This window comes from Pinus tabuliformis, chromosome 9 (assembly GCF_031772625.1).
Source record: "Pinus tabuliformis cultivar Carrire ecotype Pingquan chromosome 9, CPIR1, whole genome shotgun sequence".
Taxonomy (NCBI): Eukaryota; Viridiplantae; Streptophyta; class Pinopsida; order Pinales; family Pinaceae; genus Pinus; species Pinus tabuliformis.
The window spans coordinates 112,987,400-113,008,113 of record NC_142307.1 but is presented as its reverse complement, the minus strand read 5'-3'; the positions used below and the strand labels follow the sequence as shown (position 1 = coordinate 113,008,113).

At 38.7% G+C, this 20,714-nt stretch overlaps 1 protein-coding gene across 4 annotated transcripts in view; it reads left to right on the top strand.

Annotated features, from left to right (window-relative positions):
* The window catches only part of LOC149147337 (uncharacterized), a 432,707-nt gene that overhangs the window by 16,852 nt on the left and 395,141 nt on the right, over positions 1 to 20,714 (top strand). For all 4 annotated transcript variants that reach the window (XM_089440437.1, XM_089440439.1, XM_089440436.1 and 1 more), the window contains 3 exons: positions 10,333 to 10,603; positions 12,973 to 13,060; positions 13,226 to 13,398. In XM_089440437.1, coding sequence (XP_089296563.1) covers positions 10,410 to 10,603; positions 12,973 to 13,060; positions 13,226 to 13,398 — 455 coding nt within the window. In that variant the 5' untranslated portion in view covers positions 10,333 to 10,409. The remainder of the gene's footprint in view (positions 1 to 10,332; positions 10,604 to 12,972; positions 13,061 to 13,225; positions 13,399 to 20,714) is intronic.

The following is a 20,714-nucleotide window of genomic DNA, read 5'->3' as shown; positions in this document are numbered from 1 at the left end:
ACTAGTGGAAGAGTTGGACTGGGTTTTCCCCTTGAAGGGGTTTTGCCCTGGCTGAGTGCCTACATCTTGTGTCTCTTGTTCTTATGGTCTTCATATACATATAATTTGGTAATTGCTTGATAAAAGATAAACTAATAAAGAAATATAAGAAGCCAACATAATTCACAAGTAATTATGAAGAAAGAGGAACCAAACCCTAATTCCTATAAGCATTGATTTATCAACATGGTATCAGAGCTAAGGTTTTGCCCTGACCGAGTGCCTACATCTTGTGTCTCTTGTTCTTGTGGTCTTCATATACATATAATTTGGTAATTGCTTGATGAAATATAAACTAATAAAGAAGTAAAAGAAGCCAACATAATTCACAAGTAATTATCAAGAAAGAGGAATCAAACCCTAATTCCTATAAGCATTGATTTCTCAACATGGTATCAGAGCTAAGGTGGAAGAAGGTTGAAGATCACTTTGTTGGCTATCATTTGAAGAAGGGAAAAACAGTCTTGGAAGAAAAGGTTACTCCCTCTATGGCAAGTTATTTGAAGATGGGTCTCAATATCATGAAAGTTGCAGGAAGCTAGATTGGAAGGATCATCTACAATCTATCTAGGAGAGTCAAGAGTGAAGGATTCTTGGCTGCATTTATAGGTACTCTTGATGATGATAATGCATGGATCATTGATAGTGGAGCCTCAAGACATATGATGGGAGAAAGTGGAAAACTTCATACTCTATCAAGGGAACCATCATCACATGCAGTGGAGCTAGGAGACAACAACAACTATGCAGTCAAGGGCCTTGGATCTACATCATTGAAGCTGGAAAGTGGAGCAAAGCTACACCTCAACAACATCCTTTATGTTCCAGGTTTGAAATTTTTTTTACTTTCCATTTCTTGTTTAGAAGATAAAGGAGATAGGGTTGCTTTTGTAGATGGAAAAGTTTTGGTTTGGGGAAAGGATTCAAGTATTGAAAAGGAAAAGGTTATTGGAGTTTGTGAAGGAAGACTATATAGAGTTATAACACCATCTCCTCAAGCCCTAGTTCACATGGAGATCAACCCTATCGAACTATGGCATAGAATATATGGGCATATTCATTATAAGATAATACCCTCTCTTAGTCAAATGGTAAAAGGCATCCCCAACATCAAGGAAGATCATGAAGGAGTATGCAAGGGATGTGCTTTGGGAAAGAATACTAGGAAACCTTTTACAAGCAGTGATACAAGGTCTAAGGAGATATTAGACCTCATTCATTCCGATGTGTGTGGGCCAATGTCTAATAAATCTCTTGGAGGCCATCTTTACTATGTGACCTTCATTGATGATCACTCTAGAAAGACATGGCTCTATCTTCTCAAAACAAAGGACGAAGTATTTGAAAAGTTCAAGGAATTTAGATCCGAAGTTGAGACCTTAACCAAAAGAAAGATAAAGACTTTGAGATTTGACAATGGAGGGGAATACACTTCAAAAGAGTTGATTGCATATTGTAAAGAAGTAGGTATTAAGAGGGAGCTCATTGTTCCCTACAACCCTGAGCAGAATGGAGTTGCAGAAAGGAAGAATAAAACCATTGAAGAATGCATAAGGACTATGATATTTGATCAAGATCTACCAAAATTTCTATGGGGAGAAGCAACAATGACAACAATATATATACAAAATAGAAGTCCTCATAGAATCCTTGATAATATGACATCGAAAGAAGCATTCACAGGGAAGAAGCCATGTGTAGACCATCTCCGAATCTTTGGGTGTCCTGCATACATCCATGTTCCAAAAGACAAGTGAAAGAAGTTGGACTCTACAAGTATAAAAGGTATCTTCGTTGGCTATAGCCTTTCATCAAAGGCTTATAAAATCTACATCAAGGAAGGAAGACAAATTGAAGTTAGCAAGGATGTTATATTTGATGAAAACCATGCCTACAAAAGATCCAAGGATATACCAATCGAATCCGATGAAGAAGATGTACTGCTATTTGAAGAAGAAGAGCATCATGACAAGGCACGTACAAACCAAGAAGAAGATGAAGAAGGACCAAGTGAGCCTATTCAACCTATATCATCTCCGAAACGAAGAAGAGGCCAAATTGGTTAAAAGCTACACTTGAAGATGTTGAAGAACATGGAGCAACTAAAGGATCTTTTGGAGAAAGCAAAAGACCAAAGAGATACTTAGGATATGCAACATACATGATGAAATTAATAGAAGCAGAACCAACTACCTTTGTAGAAGCCTCTCATTAAGAAGAATGGAAGAAGGGGATGCAGACAAAATATCAATCCATCATGAAGAATGGGGTTTGGGAAATCATTCCTAGACCAAGTGACAAATCGATTGTCACCTCCAAATGGATTTACAAAATCAAACATGTCGTTGATGGAAGTGTTAAAATTTCTAAGTCTAACTGTTAGATATTTTATCTGTATTCTTCTGGTTTATTTCTCCTACTTGTTAATTACAAACAAGTTATTTAAACATATAAACATCGAAATACACACAATACAATCTTAACCATCTATAGATCAACAGCTGAAAGAAATAGCAAACACACAAGTGACACCGTTATTTTTGGACAACTCGTCCCCGGAAAAACCCAACTTGGGAAAACCGGTGTAGCAATTCTGAGGGTTATTTATTATGCAGTATATCCTTGAGTATAACTAGGTGCCAAACTGGCTCACCCGACAGAGAAAAATAACCGGCAGTAATACCTCTCTATTCGGAAGCAGATATTCAGAAAATCTGCCCCACAAAACCCTCTCTAGCACAACTAAAGCACTGTGTCAGCCCTCCTGGCCTCTGCGTCAGCCTCAAAACCCTCTATGTCAGCCCTCTGAGGCACTGCACAACCTCTATGGCCTTTTGCGTCACTCCTGTTGCCCTCTGCGTGGATGACGCAGGCCCTTTGGCCTCTACGTTGTCTCAGCTAGCCTCTGCGTGGCTTGCTCTGGCTTCTGTGTCTGCCTCTCTGCCTCTGTACTGGTCTCTCGACACTATCTCTGCCTCTCTGTTCAGTACTCACTGCCCCTCGCTGCAAACTGATCACTGATTCGACTTTTCTTAGCAAACCCTGCTCTAGAAAATCGAATGAATGATCACTCTGGCGTGTTCTCCAACTAACCCTCAAGCCTCTTCTTATACTTTTCCTGTTGGTCCTTCAACGGCCGAGATTACATCTCTGATCAATGGTTAAGATTAGATTTGTCTTGATCCATGTCTTTTGGAACCTTCTAACCTAGTTTTATATTAATACTATTAGTATTTTATTTTTCCTAAGTTTAGACTTAGGAACTCCATTAAAAATATTGATTATTTTAATATCTCCCAAACTGGGTAGAATCTGCCCAAACCATTTCTGGGTCTTGGAGATCTCATGTGCTTTAGCCTCTCCACCAACTTTCATGGCTAGAGCACATTCGATGCTACCCCAAATCAACAGGAAGCATAGACAAATACAAAGCTAGATTCGTCGCAAGGGGTTTCTCACAAAATGAAGGAATAAACTATGAAGAAACCTTTGCTCCTACTGCTAGGTATACTACTATAAGATCTTTGGTTTCGCTAGCTGCTACTATGGGATGGAATATCCATCAAATGGATGTCAAAACGACATTTCTAGATGGAACCATTGATGAAGAGGTATACATTGAACAACTGAAAGGCTTTGAAATAAATAGGAGGGATACACATGTTTGCAGACTCAGGAAAGCTCTATATGGCTTGAAGCAAGCTCCTAGGGCTTAGTAAGCATGAATGGATGGATATCTCTTAATGATTGGGTTTGTCAAAAGTTCTGTCGATGCAAACCTCTACATCAAGATAGTGAAGGATGAACCTACCATTGTACTACTATATGTATATGATTTGTTTATTGTTGGTGTGGAGTGCATCATTCTAGAATGCAAGAAAATGTTGGCAACAAAATTTGAAATGAAAGATCTGGGACTCATGCACTATTACTTGGGCATGGAAGTCTGGCAAAAACCTAACGAGATATATCTCGGTCAAGGCAAATACATAATCAAGATGTTACAAAAGTTCGATTTGATGGATTCCAAGCCTATGACTACTCCCACGATCACAAATCTCAAGAAGTTGAGAAGCTCCGACTCTAGTCTCATTGATCCTACAAGCTATCGTAAGTTGGTGGGCTCTTTGATGTACTTGGTGAATATGAGACCTAAAATATGTTATGTTGTAAATGTTCTTAGTCAATTTCAGTTGGAGCCTTGTCATGACCATTGGATAACTGCCAAGCATATCTTGAGATACCTATGTGGCATAATTCATCACTACCTAAAGTATGATGGAAAGGAAGTCAAGTTAACAGGTTTTCCCTATTCCAATTCGGGTGGTAGTGAGACTAATGGAAGAAGCACTACTGGTGGCTGTTTTAGTTTGGGATTTGCAATGATTTCGTGGATGAGTGGAAAACAAGATCCTGTTCCATTAAGTAGTGCCGAAGCAGAATATGTTGTTGCATGTGAAGTAGGAAAATAAGTTGTTTGGTTAAGAAATCTATTGTAAGATTTGTTTGGAAAGCCTCTAGATCCTACAATGATGAATTGTGATAATCAAAACAACATCAAGATGTCTGAAGACCCCGTATTTCATGCCATGACGAATCATATCAACAACAAGTACCACTACATTAGGAGTTTGGTACAATATGGTGTCATGAAGCTACAATATATTCCGACAGATGAATAGGTAGCTGATGTATTGACGAAATCTCTTCCAAATAAGAAGTTTGAATATTTCAGAAGCATGCTTGGATTGGTTGATGTTACAGATTTAGTTGATAGGGAGAGATGAAGCATCTTGTGGCAACAAGATGCTTGGGAGGACATCTGGTCAGCCTATGTGTTGATGTCTAGATCTCGAAGTAGGGAGGGTGGCATTGGTCATGGAGCTCCGACCTTAGATACGCACCTAGATCCCTGGGTTGGTGATAGAGCTTAAAAGCCTGATGGTACCTAGAGTGGCTAAAGCTTGAGTTCACCTTAGTCCCACCCGATTAGAGTACCCTGGTTAGGTATCTAATCTGTAGCATTGCATGTGCTAGAACTCTTCATAGTTCATATCATTTTGAGATCTTCCATGTACCTTTATATGTATGTAATTATGAATACCTCCCTAGTTAAGAGGGAGTGTTGAAGAATGTAACTAGTTTTGGTCTTCATAATTGTACTTGTCAAAATAAATTTTATTATTAAAGAAAATGACTTAATAAAACATGGGTTTCATGCTTGGGTCAATGTTTTCTTGGTTAAGGTGCCCATTGAAGGTTTCTAGGGTTTCTCTTGAGTCAATAGAGTCATTGTCATTTTTATTAGACCTTTCTTGGGCTTTTGTCTCATGTAAAAATAACTATTTTTGATTCAAAAAGGTTATTTGTCACCTCCACACCAAGTCAGCCCTGTCCCCATGAAGTCGGCCTACATTGGGGCAATTCAACCCAACAAAAAGACTATATATAGAGAGGTAGTTCGACCTATTTGACACACTCTCTCAACAAGTTTGATCTACAAGGAAGATAAACAGAAAAGAGAGCGAAGTAGCCGGAGAAGGACGAAAGAAGCTGGGACGTCCTAAAACAAGTTCTTGGGCTATCTATCTATCACACGTGTGAAGTTTCTGAGCAGTTATTGGGGTCGAAAATTTGAATCTACTGCAGGTCTGAAATTCTGAAGTTGGGAGCCAAAAATCTGAAGTTGGGGCCGGAATCCTAGATTGAAGCTGTTACTAGGAAGTTGTCACTTGGAGACTTTGATAGGGATCATCTATTGAAAGGAAGGGTTGACTTGGTGATTGGAGGAGGTCTTTGTCTAGGTCTAAAGGGTCTTGGATTGTCTCATCTTGATTTGAATCTACTAGTGGAAGAGTTGGACTGGGTTTTCCCCTTGAAGGGGTTTTGCCTTGGCTAAGTGCCTACATCTTGTGTCTCTTGTTCTTGTGGTCTTCATATACATATAATTTGGTAATTGATTGATGAAATATAACTAATAAAGAGGTAAAAGAAGCCAACATAATACACAAGTAACTATCAAGAAAGAGGAATCAAACCCTAATTCCTATATGCATTGATTTATCAACAATTGTGGATGCATGAGATACCAAATCGGCCTTTGTTTTTCCATCCGCCTTTTACTTTTTCGTGATTTTTCTTTGTATTACTACTCATAGCTCAACATGTTAGAGCTTGATTTGTATGATGTGTAGTAGTTATTACCCCCTTAAGGATGGGGCAGTTCATCGCCCATCAGGGTTTGGGGCATGGAAGGGTTCCTTGTCTTCTATGGGATAAGGCATAATTGGCCTAGGAACTGGGTGATGGCCATATGAGTGACAACCTTGTAGCTTGAGGAGAAAGTTGTTGTAATTCTCTTTAAGTTGAAGAGCTTTTCTCTTACCTGGTATGGGGGTTTCTCGAGGCTAACATAGTGGTTTTGCAAGAGGATCTTTTCACCAAGTTCTAAGCCATTGTTCTACAGTGATTTGTCATACTATTTGGAGCTTGAGATTGACTATTTTGAAGTCCTCTGTCCCTTAGGCCGAGAGCAAAGGAAGATTGTTTTCATTCCAGTGAGGATCATATTTGGTTAAGCGGTTTGGAGCAAGTCATTTGTGCAAAATTTATTCTCTGCTTCTTGTTGTTTCATTGTAATTTGGAGAGGATCTTCTTCATTGACTAAAGATCCATCATTTGTAAATCCTCTTCAAGGTTTAAAGAGCCCTTCTCTCTGTCAAAGGGTCTCTATCTTTGTAATTCAGATAATAAAAGTAATTTTCTTGCTTAAGGGAGCTTGGAGCTTTGTTCCATGGTATCCCTTTTCTTTATTTAAAAGGGAGGACATCTTAACTCACTAACTTAAATTAGATCTAACTACTAACTTGTTTCTTGCATTTAATTTCTTGCATTCTAGATTAGATCTTTTAACTTCTTTCTCTCATTCGGATCTAAGATTTCAATTGCTATTGGTTACTTGATATATTGTGTAAATGAGTGTTTGATGTCTTGATCTCACTTGCCTTTTATGATTAAGTGACTTTTCTAATCTTCACTTTTAGCAATCTCATTTGCCATCTATTACTTGTGCATTTACTATATAATTCCTCACTTTGAATGCAATTGTCATAATCCAATATAAGTGAAGAAGTATCTTTAAGAGCACTTTTCATTTCAGGCATCCGAGTGTTTGTTTTAACTCTAATTGCTATTTCTTCCATTGTCATCTTTTGTTTCATTGAGAAATTTTTAAGTGTTTCATTAATCATTGTTATAAGCTAATCTTGTTCTAAGTGCTTATCACTGCCTTGTGGATTAGTATCTCTTTCTTGAAGCATTTGATTTAATTGTGTCTCATTGGAGCATTGCATTTCATATTAGACTCAGATATGCATTCTTAAAACTCACCTCCAAGCATAAGCTTGGTTGAATTGAAATTCTAGGAAAACTTTCTCCAACATTCAATTTAATAGGCTTGACCCTTGAGCAACGATTAAAACATGTGACTTTGCAGTTCTCTTGTGGCCTAGTCCCTTGTAGGAACGAAGGCACTTGGGTTGCTAGAAGTTCTGGGTAGGTATCGTTAATGAGGCCTTGGCCTCCTTCCCTAACACTTCTTTCAACAAACTTGTTCCAAGACTTGTCTTGACTCTTGACAATTGAGGAGAAAGTGTTCACCATAGGCTAGGCATTTAATTAAAATTAACCAAGATCCTTGCATTACACACAGTTTAGTCTTGCATTCATTCAAACATCATCCACATAGTTGAATTGTGAACATTTTATCTTACTTGCAATATTACATTACTGCTCTTGTATTTGTCATTACTTGCTCCTTGTCCTTTGATATTGATCTGTCTATTTTGAGCATCTCTTTGAAGTAGAAGTAGAAGTTTCTTTTACCTTGCAAGTTATATCTTTCTCCTCATATTTCAATATTGTATCATCTTTTGGTTTCTTGTACTAATCTTGTCTTGCAGCAATTGCTTATTGTTGTGACTTGAAGTATCATTCCATTTTGCAAGTGTTATTTCTTTTTTGAGCATTGTATTAAGGCACTGGTTTATCACTGTTATCTTGTTATTGTCATATTAATCTTAATCGAATTTATCTCTTACATTGCTCATTGATAATCTTTACACTCGCTAAATCATCCTTAAATTCAGGTTACTTAGAAGTAATTGCCTTGCCCTTTGTCTCCTAGAACTTGTTGTTTTCAACAAGATTTTTCTTTCTAACCATTTTTAGGGACTACTCCCCCATAGCTTGTCTAGGAGAGAGCTTAAATGGAGTGAGTAGGGAATAGGTGACAGCCCCGGCTCTAAGCGTTGCGCCATAAGATTATACCTTGTGGGGTTGGAAACTTTTCCCACACTTAGGTGACAACAGTCACGTTATACAAACCATCCTGTTCAATACAGAATCGACCAGCCCGGTGAAAAAATGCCAGTTTGGTACTGAACCAGCAGGTTCCGTATCAACCAGCCTTTTCCGGTTCCAAGCCTTAAACCGGACTAGGTTGGGGGTCAAACCAGTTGGACCGGCTGTTTCCACCGGTTCTGTTCTGGTTCCCATAATGCTGATTTCAGCTAGTAGTAAGATCACATCTTATTGGTTTGCGTGTGAGTACTAGGTCACCTTTGGAAGGGGCCTTTTAATCCATCTTTCAGCCATATAAATCTGCAACCACTAGTGGTTTTCTGCATGTTTGTAACAGCAATAATCACTCCCATCTACCACATACATGCAGCCCACTTTGTTGCTCTATGACTCCATTTGCCCAAGTTGGATAGGGATTGTTCTCTGTCCATCACCTTATTTTTATTATGCTACAACTTATGTTTTGTTAAGCCATCTCTTCACATCACCTCGAGCCTCCTTGTTGTAGTCTTAGCAATCCTAATTTAGGGATACCCACCTTGTGCTAGAGGAGAGCCGGCCTAAAGTGAGAAGGGGTAGTGTGCTGACATTGGCTCCCCTATTGAATTTCCATTTGGCTAGCACCGATCTTACACTTTGATCTCAAGTGCTAGTTGGATTAGCAACACCCCCTACAAAAGATTAAGTATAAATTTAATTTTTCGATGTCTTTTTATATTTTGAGAAATCAACAGGTGGCATTTCTGGAGTCAAGAGTTTTGGTATTTGATTGGCCTCCTTCACGAGGACAAGTTTAACTGTTGACCTGATTGTGAATAATCATCCTTTTTCTTTGAAGTAGTGACATAGTGTATTCTTCTAGAAAAAACATGATCCTTTGAACTGTTGATGTTTATGGTGAATGGTTTTTCTTTTTCTCTGAATTAGTCTCAAGGCTTACTTTTGGAGATGAAACATGATCCTTTGAGCATCCGTTCAGGCTTACTATTCCAGCTACTGCAATGATATGTTTGTCTTTCTTGTAAAATTGTATACTGACCATTTAGTTTTTAGCATGTTGGTTGAAAGTTCATATATGATATTCTGAGGGTGTAAGGAAGATGTCTTCTTTTTCAAATTTATATATATATATATATTCCAAGGGTAAAGCAGGATATATATATATATATATATCATATCCTGCTTTACCCTTGGAATAATTTATGCTTTAATTGGGTCAAATAAATGAGTGATTAGGTGTACCATCCTTACGGTTTGTTTCTGCAGAAGCTATATATATATAGTAGGTACAAACCAATGTTGTGAACATCGGCAAGGGTCCGGAAAACCAAAAAATTGTAAAAATCGGGAAAATATTGGTAAAAATCGGCAAACATCGGAAAAATTAAGATACCATAAAAAATTCTTTAAAAATCGGCAAACATCGGCTAAGCCAAAAAATCGTGATTTCGAGATAAAATCGGGATGTTCGCAACACTGGTACAAACATCATATCCTGCTTTTACCCTTGGAATAATTTATGCTTTAATTGGGTCAAATAAATGAGTGATTAGGTGTACCGTCCTTTCGGTTTGTTTCTGCAGAAGCTAGATACTATTCAAGAGTTTAGTATGAAAACCCAAATAATAATATGTTTTATGCTGGGTTTGCACTTAATCCAAATTGTAAGCTTGATTTGTAACTTGTGGAATGAATATTAGTGCACACTGCACTTGAAATGCATTTTGGAATAATCCTTGACACACTGTCTTTTACTTGAGCACTTTCTGAAGAAGCAATATTTCAGCGAGCTCCAATAATTTAGGATGCTCCAAATGATATGGACCGTGGGGGTAGTTTCTGGAAATACAGTCTTGAAAGAAAACCCAAATGTGTTTGTGTTTAAATCATGCTAACAAATTTGACAATCATTGAATGGATAACTTTTTTCAGGAATGAAAGATAAAATACATGTCACCAGAATCAACATCTTTACAACATGACATGATGGAGACACAAGAGTTTGATTCATGAGTTCCTATTTCATGATCAACATGGATGTTGATGATGAATTTAATCTACTGGCAGCAAACATCCAGCGCTGTGCTGCAGGAATGAGACACTGGGGCATGGAGGAATTAACACTGGGGCTGTATAAACTATTCCGTTGGCATGAACTAGAAGGTGCTATTGATACAATATCTGGTCCACAAGTTCAAGACATGTAAGTCAATGTTGCAAATATCTTATCAGTTCTCCACACTGATGCATTTATTTATATTCAACTAAATTTATGTCATTGTCGTATAAGCCAATTACTTGTTTTCTGAAATACATGCTTGTAGTAAGGTTTTCTCTAGTTCTCATAGATTTGTCTATGGGATATTGTTCGCAGTGGGTTTCCTAGGACTGAATTATGATATTATTTCTGGAAACAATTCGAACATGTTTATTGGTCGAAGAGTGAAGTAGTATGGATGTAAAGCTTGCTAGTATGTATTTTCAAGCTCCATTGACATATGTTGACCATCAGTGAGCATTAATATTGATTCATTTCGTTTTATATCTGAATTTTTTGCTGAGCAGAGCACTGAACAGGGTCAATACTTTGAATGAAAACACATTATTTATTTTCTGCATGTCTTGAAGTCCTGCAGAAAATAAGTTTGAAGTTAAAGCACATTAATTCTTTGTGTGGCAGTTTAGAACTTTAGAAGTATATCAGAGCTTTATTTTGGCAATATTTATCACTTATAGAACTTTACCATTCTTAAGTTATTGCAAACAGAAAATTTCTGGCAAATTATTTCAAAATCTTTCTCATCACATCTTTCGCTACTTGATTGTATGCCAAAGATTATTTTGTGTGCTTTTAAGTTTTATTACATTTCTACACGCAGATTTACTGGATAATTTCAATGCATGAGCAATTAGGGACACTCCCTTGAGGTTGGAAAGGTACCAACCCAAATTGAGAGCAGATTTACCAGTGACAAGTTGGGCAAAATCTTGTATCTGTTAACATTGATTTCTCACTGCAGATTTTGGAGTCATTCAATTTCCTGTAGTGCACATTTTGGTGCTAACATGTAGTCCTGCTCTGTTCCCAAGGATTTTTAGAAAATGGTGCTCGCACTCCACTCCACACTCTGAGAACCTTGCTTCATTAATGCTGGAATGCATTATTGATTAAGGGTTTGACAAACTTGGCATTGTATCCTGAAAATTCTGTAGGATTCATCATCTAGTGACTCAGATGCACTAAATCGATGTATAAGAAAGGCCTAACAAATTTCTTCTTGCTGGTTTTTCAACTTGTTGAGGGTTTAAGAAGTGGTTTGACATCTAATCTCTTGAATGTTTCACTTGATTTGTGCTCTAACACCAAATGTACACTAAATTGACGGTAAATAACCCTCAATGAATTACTTAAAGGGCTTAATATTTCACCTCAAATGCAATTTACATCTGGTAGAATTTACTATATGGATGAAGTTTTCAGGTCTCATTTTGCTTGAGTTTCTCAATTGGAAGTCAATTCTCCAGTCTGTAAAACAACGCATATATAATGATACATGCTATTGTTACTCCAAATAAAATAAGCATCCAAGCAATTTTCAAAGATTGTTTCTGTTTATCAACGCATGTGGACCACAAAGGGCTCAACACTCATAAACATAGCACAAAGGACCTGTTAGAGCAGAGTTATAATTTTAACATGGAACTCTTACGTGCACATACATGAGAGCATAATTGAATCAGGTATTTCCGAGCAAACGCCTTAATGAAGCACTGGAATATGCAAATAAATTTAGGGTTAAATTTTTTTTCCCATAAAATAGATAAACCATGGATATGCTGGAGCGAACATTATACATTTGAAGAAGCAATCAGCAGGTGAATGAACAAAAACCCCAATAATAAATGTGAAATCAGGTTCTCTGGAATTTAGTTACTGGTTTCGTTTAAGTGTAGATAGTACATGTGATTTAATAATTAAAAACCCAAACTAAATCACTTGCATTGAAAACGATCCTTCACAAATTAAAGGAAAAAAATTTAAAACCCTGGATCGACTCTATTTGCCCAAGTTAAATATATGATTTGATTTTATGATTTCAACTTAAGTGGAGCAAGTTCTAGAAAAATATAAACTTTGAGAAATTAAAACTTTCTCAATGAATTTAAATAAAAGAAAGAAAGGATTAAATTCGTTGAAGCAGGTGAGACTGGTCTACCATTGGGTCATGTGTCATTCTTTCCCCTGTGGAGATTGACTTGCTAATGTGAAAAAGTTCCATCTCATTTTGTAATTGAGAAAGAAGCTTCAATTTGAGATCAAAACATACTAAAGGCTCTTAAAAAAGGTTAGGTCTGAGTTCGGAAATATAAGACATGTACATCTAAGACAGATTTTGCGAGTCTACAACTCAGTCTCTGATACAAAGCTGTTATGAAGTCAAAACAATAGATGTGTTTATTTTTTGGATAATAAATCCAATGTACAAATATTTTAGTCAAGTGACACATGAACATATAATATTACCTTTGACTGTATTTGGGACATACTAATTTTATTGGGTTTGGATTTAGTGACGAACTAGAGGAAATGTGCTACTGGTTTAAGTGGGCAATGGCTGCCTATCAAATGGATCGGAGCTCTATTGCAGAGAGTTTACAGGTGAGAATCTGTGATTGTTTATTTCATGGTAGTATGTTACGCACCATTTCACTCCTAGGTTTTTCAGTTATTATGGATTATTTCCCCCTAATAGAAACAGAGCTGGCAAGTTTTATGTTATTATGGATTATTTCCCCCTAATATATTCTTGGGAATTTGGTTCAGATTAATGAGGAGCAGATAAAAAAGCATGTACGGACATCCGCAGTTTTGAGACCATCTTATTATATTGCTGTTGACAACATGAAGTGTTGTCTGGTGATGGCTATACGTGGTACACAGTCTCCAACTGACATCATGACAGATTTCAATCCTCATAGTGAGAAATTTGAAAAAGGGTACCATATTTTTCTCTGTACACTTTATTTAGCATTCCGTGAGCACTGCATGTTTGTGTGTGTGTCCACTAGATACAATTAATATGTTAAGTAGCTGCTTTTATTTTTTGCTGGTAAAATATGTTTCTATTCACAGGGGAAAATGTAGCCACAAACCATTGTAGTAGGGGTTTGTTAGATTTTGCAATTTTCTAAGTATAAAACCAGAGATACAAATAACTGCTTCACTGGAAACTTAAATTGCAAATGCCAAATACATTGAGTTTTCTGACTTAGCATGCACAATGGAAAATAAATATATCAGAAGACAAACACATTCAATCACATAATATACAAGATATACAAAACCTGCAACTCTATGTGTGTTTTTTATTAGCTCAGCAAACAAACGCTGGAAATTTTTACAGCATGGGAATGCTTCCCTTTTACAGCAATTCCAACTTCAACAACTGATACAACTTCTGCGCACGTGTGCTTATTTTACTTTCAGCGCACAGATGCACACTGTACGACCACGATGGTTCTGGACTAGGCTGAGGCTATTCACCCCCTTCCTTTTGCCTCTCTGTCACTGCTCTGATCACTGACTGCTGCAAACCCTAACTTCCTTGCTGAGCCAATCATACACTCTCTGTGCTCTTAGAACTGATCTCCACCTCGCTCTATCTCCACTTATAATTTTGACCCAAACCCTAAAGTCACTTTCAATGACTGAGATTAGATCTTGATGAAGGGATGAGATTAAATCATAAGTTAAGAATTTTTAATTTTTCCAAAGTCCAACTTTAGTAAATAGTTAAATAAATTAATCTTCTGCAGAACACTTACTTTTCTACTCCAATTAACACTCTCTCTGAGAGAGGAAGGTGTTCTGCACTACACCGAACTTCTCTATGAGGTAAACAGATCTGCTCCTTGGCAAAGCCTTGGTCAGAATGTCTGTTGTCTGCTCCTTTGTTGGTACGTGCTGGAGTGAAACTATAACTCTCCGAACAATATCCCTAATGCGGTGATAACACATGTTGATGTGCTTTGAGCGATTGTGAAACACTGGATTCTCAGAGAGCTTGATGCAGCTCTGATTTTCACAGTGTGTTACAGTAGGCTTCACACCTTGCCAAGCCAGCAGCCATGTACTCGGCCTCGGCCGAACTCAATACAAGTGATCTCTTGCTTCCAACTGAACCAAGAAACAATTGCTGATCCAACATTGAATGCACATCTTGATGTGCTCTTCCTGCCTGTGGAGCTCCCTGCTCAATTTTCCTCCGTGAAACCCTCAAGCCTCATCTCATTAACCTATCTATGCCACAGTCCAGACTCTACCCCCCTGAGATATCTCAACATGTGCTTAGCAACAACCCAATGCGCTCTGGTAGGCTCGACCATAAACTGGCTCAAAGAGTTAACTGCAAAACATACGTTTGGCCGCATGTTCACCAAAAACATCAACGACCCAATCAACTACCGGTAAAGTGAAGCATCTACTCGCTCCGATCTTAATGTATCTACCTTCATCTAGTTTCTGACTAGAGGCATGGTCATCGGCTTGCAATCCTGCATGTGAAACCTCCACAGAATCTTTAGAGCATACTTGCCTTGCCCCAAGAAGATTTCGCCATCACCTTGCGAAACCTCTAGCCAAAGGAAATAATGCATTGACCCCGTATCCTTCATCTCAAACTCGCTTGCAAGATCCCTTTCACACGTGGATGAGCTTATTTGCGCCTGTCAAAATTAGATCGTCCACATTTAGCACCAGAATAAGCGGTTCACCTCCAACAACAATGTAGTAGAGTTTGGGTTCCTCTTCACTTTTGGTGAAGCCCAATCCCTGAAGGTAACTCTCTATTCGAGCATACCATGCTCGTGGAGCCTATTTGAGCCCATACAAGGCTCTCTTGAGTCTGCAAACGTGAGTCTCCTTGCTGCATGTCTCAAATCCCTTCGGTTGCTCAATATAAATCTCCTCCTCAACAATCCCATTGAGGAATGTTGTTTTAACATCCATATGGTGGATCCTGTTGAAAAATCTAGGGCATCAAGATTAGATGATTTCTCTATTAATGATAACTGCTTGTGAATTCTTTTTACTTCAATAGATTAGGATCTTCTCTTTAGTTAGATTATTATAGTTTCTACTTCATCAAACAACTACCAAAGCATAAACAATAAAGAGACACTGAATGTAGACAATCAACCAGGGCCAAAACCTCTCCAATTTGAGAGGAAAACCCAAACAAATTCTTCTTCTTATAGAAACTTCAGTTGATGAATATCAAGACCATGACCTAGACTCTTGACACAACAACCTTTCCAAGACCAATTCACAAGATTCTTCTTCACTGCTTCTCCTTCTTGCACAAGTCAACACAAGTCAAACTGCCTTCATGCACTACTAATCTCGGCTACTCTAAAGTTTCGGCCTTCCTCCACAGATCTACAATTTCGGCTGCCTGAAATCATTGCAAAAACACGTGTGTGGGCTGAATTATGGTTCTTCTTGGTGTGCTTCTCCTTCGCTTACCTTGAGGACTATTCCTTGTTATTTCGGCTAGCAATGATGATGGAGTGGAGACCCTTTACTTGTCTTTTACCAGGGTAGATGTAACCCTACTGCAGAAACCCTAGTTTCTGCCACACGTGTGAAGATATTAACCCAAAAACAATGCCAAATGAGTTCGATCTTTCTCTCGTTCTTGGAGGGTTTATGACACAAATAAATTTTCTTTTACAATGTGTAACATGCCCAATTGGGTCTTTCATCTTTGACATTGACTCAATAGACTTTATGATTTGATGACCAAACCTAAGGGCTCACAATGGGAGCCTTTACTATAAAAATAAAATTCCTTGCTCATGAAACCCATGAGACAACATTACAATTTTATTTTTTCTTCTTTACATCAATTACATAAAATCACAATTACACATGTCATTATGAAGATTGAACCTAGTTACACTTTTCAACACTCCCTCTTAACTAGGGAGGTATTCATAATGGTACTTGGTCATTCTCAATTTGAAGAATTCTCATAAGAAGAGTCGGATTGGTAACCTATCTATTTAGCATCATATCAACCAACATTGTCACATAACAAGGCCTTGACTAACAACTCTATCTCTCCACAAGATCAGGGCTCAATGTTGGTGAGACCAATGATGTATAAACACCCTCATCATTGTCTCTCTTGAGACATACCCCACCGGGGTTATCTCAGAGTATGTTCCACTAGGACTATTCTTATCTTGGATTCTCAATCCTCGAAGAATATCGGTCCTCTACGACTACTCTTATCTTGGATGCCCTAACTCATCCTCTAAGAGTATCAAATGCCAGATGTTTACCCAATCCTCCATTCTATCTTCCCAAGTGAAGACAAGATGTATCTATTGGGGAGGATGTATCTATTCCGATGAAGGAATGTACCTAAGCTCCAGCTTGGCTTAGGAATTTTCTTCGAAGTTAGAAATTTGTTTCCAGGCTCCCTCTTAATTAGGGACCTACAACAACTTTTTAGGTGGAGATGATGGGACAACTAGCTACTTGAAGAACTCCTCCTCACGATGTCATGAACTTATTTTCTTTATTCAGGAGTCTTCATGTTTTGGGACTTCTTTGTAGGGCACAGACCATCCATCACTTTCATCCATGAGTCAGTCATGTCATTATTCCTTTCATCGGAAAGTGATCCATCAATACTTATATGGCCTTCCTTGATGCCATGCCGCCTTCTTCATGTCATGTTTCCATAGGGATATTTCATCCTACTACATGGACATATGTGGTGGAAGATATTCATAGATCTTCCCTTGGCAGCCTTGCATAAGCCCATCCAGATATCATTCAAAAATAAGGAATGAACATTAAATCAAAATTACCTTTGTGATGGTCTTTCATCATGACATCTTCTAGTTTACATCAGCATCCTGCATACACATTGACACATCTCCAAAAGATATATACTGTCAAGGGTCTCTTTCTTTTTCAGACTTCATCAAAGTCTTCATATCTTTCATGGAGATATCCTAGTCAAATCTCTCAGTCCTCAGATGTTGATTGCCTTTTCCATAGTTGCATATTTCATGATCTCTTCCTTTCTTTCTTCACACATTTCCTTCCCAGGAACTTTCAATCAGAGTTCCTCCAATTATTGTCAACCACCTCATATTTCATATGAGGACATATTATGTTGATTTCATCTACACAATGTGTGACTCATGCCTTCTTGCATCCTTTCAAATGTGGAGATCCTTTTCTTTTGATCATGCTCTCGAGATAGAGCATTTATCCATGTTACCTGCAACCATATGACATGACTCTACAATATTGAATACAAGCATACATACCTCATTTTCCTTTAGGTCATCTTAGACTTCCTTTCAACAGCTTCCTTGATTGAAAGAACTTCAATATCTTGATTTGCTTCACCTTTTTTGTCATCATACCATTATCCCATGAATTCCCACAAGATGGAATTCTTGATGAAACCCTTGCTTCCTTTTGATTGGTGAATCTTCTAATGAAGATTCTAATAGAGGATTTTGAGCATCCTCATTCAACAAATGTTTCCCTTTGACTGATGTATGATGAGCCTTGTGCTAGATGACCTTTTCTTCTTTTTCCCATAAGTTCCACTTATGCTTCTAATGAGGTTACCGTTGAGAAATCTAGGGCATCGAGATTAAGTGATTTCTCTTTTATTGATAACTGCTTGTGAATGCTTTTTACTTCTTAGATTAGAATCTTCTTTTACTTAGATTATTATAGTGTTCTTATTCATCAAACAACTACCAATGCATAAGCCATAAAGAGACAAGAGACATAGAATATAGGCTATTAGCCGGGGCCAAAACCTCTCCCACTTGAGAGGCAAACCTGAACAAATTCCTCTTCTTGTAGAGACTTCAATTGACGAATATCAAGGCCAAGACCCTTGACCTATTTGCCACTCCAAGACCAAGACACAAAGCTTCCTTGATGAGGTCCTTCTTTTCTTGAGTCAACGATAGACAACCCTCTTGCTTCTTCCTTCTTCTCTGCTACCTTTTAGAATTTCGGTCCTTTGGTTCAACACTGTACTTCTTGTTCCTATTTCAGAAACCCTAGCACATGGATTTGACCAACTTTGACCTTTTGTGTTCGTCGCTCTAGAAGGAGACTTCTTCTTGACACTTCGGCTTGAGACCTTCTTTGTTCCTTACCCAAAAACTATCTTCACAATGTGACTGTGGTAACTCGCTCTTCCTGCAGCAGACAACAACAGATTCTCACAAGTGTGGAGTGTACCTAGCTAAAAACAGACCCAAAAATAGCACCAAAGACTTCGCTCTTCTTTCCTCTTTCTCCGTTGATGATTAGGCTCCTTCCTAAGTGATCTTCGCACCTTTTGATTTCAGACTTGCTTCCTGAAATGACGTTGATCTGCCTATTTATAGTCGTTGGAGCCTCCATAATGAGCCGACATGATCTGAGGATGAGCTGACATGTCCTTTTGAGAGATTTCATTATTCTTTTGAAGCCGACTTGAAGGAGGTGACTTGTGCTTGTCTTGGAGGGCCTTCCTATATATTTAATGACTCATACAAAAATGTAACATGCCCAAGAAGGGTCCTTCATACATGACATTGACTCAAATTGTCTTTTTATGACTAGATGACAACACCTAAATGTTGGAATTTCTAAGTCTAATTGTTAGAAACCCTTCATGCACTTTTCTGATTTATTTCTGCCTACTTGTTCTGCTTAATTAACAAGTTATTTACGATGTAAATACTGAAAATAAATACAAGTACATTCTCAACACATTACAGATCATCAACTGAAGGAAACAAAACAAGCGCACAAGTGACATTGTTGTTTTTGGACCAATGTCCCCGAAAAAACCCAATGCAGGAAAACCGGTGCAGCTATCTGAGGGTTTTAATTATTAAGAAGTTTCAGAATACAATCTGGGTGCAAAAACCGGCTCACCCAACAGAGAATAATCTCGATAGTAGAACCTCTCAGTCGGAGACAGATGTTCCAGTTGAAACCTCGGATAAACACTTCGACAGCTCCCAGCTCCAATCTGCCCCATGAAAACCCCAACGTCAGCCTCTAGGGACTGCGTCAGCCCTTTCTGGCCCAGCGTATGCGCAACGTCACCCTAGCTCGCCCTGCGTCAGCCTCTAGAGGCACTACATCAACCCTTAGAGCCTCTGCGTCACCCACGCTGGCTCTCTGAGGCACTGCGTAGCCCCTAGCTGGCTCTGTGTGAACCTCTGGCTGGCTCTGCGTCCCTCTCTCTCCCGGCTTCTGCGCTGATCCTCCTGGTGCTATCTCTGCCTCTCTGCTTCTGTATTCACTGCCCCTCAGCTGTAACTCTGATCACTCTTTCGACTTCCTCAACAAACCCTACCCCAGAAAAATGAAATCTTGATCAACTCGGTGTGTTCTCAGTGACCCTCAAGCCTCCTCTTATACTTTTCTCGTTGACAATTCAACGACCGATATTAAGTCCCTAATCAATGGCTAAGATTAATTCTGGCTTGATCCATGACTTTTGGACCCTTCTAACATAGTTTTATATTAATTCACATTAATATTTTATTTTCCTAAGTTTAGACTTAGGGACTCCATTAAAAATATTAATTATTTTAATATCTCCTAAACTGTTTAGAATCTGCCCAAACCATTTCTGGGTATTGGAGATCTCATGTGCTTTAGCCTCTCCACCAATTTTCGTGGCTAGAGCACATCCATTGCTACCCCAAATCAACGCTCCCTCTTAGCGAGCACTGTGCTCTAGTAATACTCCTCACCAAGCATCACCCTGATCATCCGACATCGGTCCCTGTGCTGATGCTAGGCCTACTACCCAACATCCTCTACACTGTTGCATCATGTACTGCTACCCATGGCCCTGCCACTGCCACTATTGCATCTGTACGGCAACTCCCTCTGCATCTGTGCTGTTGCTCATGGACCTGCCACTGCCACCACTGCATTTGCACTGCAACCCCTCTCATCATGCTTCGTCGTGCTGCCCATAGCACTGCCACTGCTAACTACTGCACTACAACTCAGTTACTGAGAAGTAAGTAACTGATTTCCCAACTCTGACATCTCCGTCAAACTAGAAACACTTCCAGTGCTGAAGCTCCCTTTGTCACTGACAAGTGCTCCCTCTCTGACCTTTGCGTTGTTGCAACAACTCTGTGCATCTCGCACTGCTGCCTCACGCTATCCTGGGACTCCTGCACTGTAGCTCCCTCTATCGCTCCATCCGCATCTGCTAGTCCTACTACTCTTCGGGGCTCTCGTAGCAAGGTAT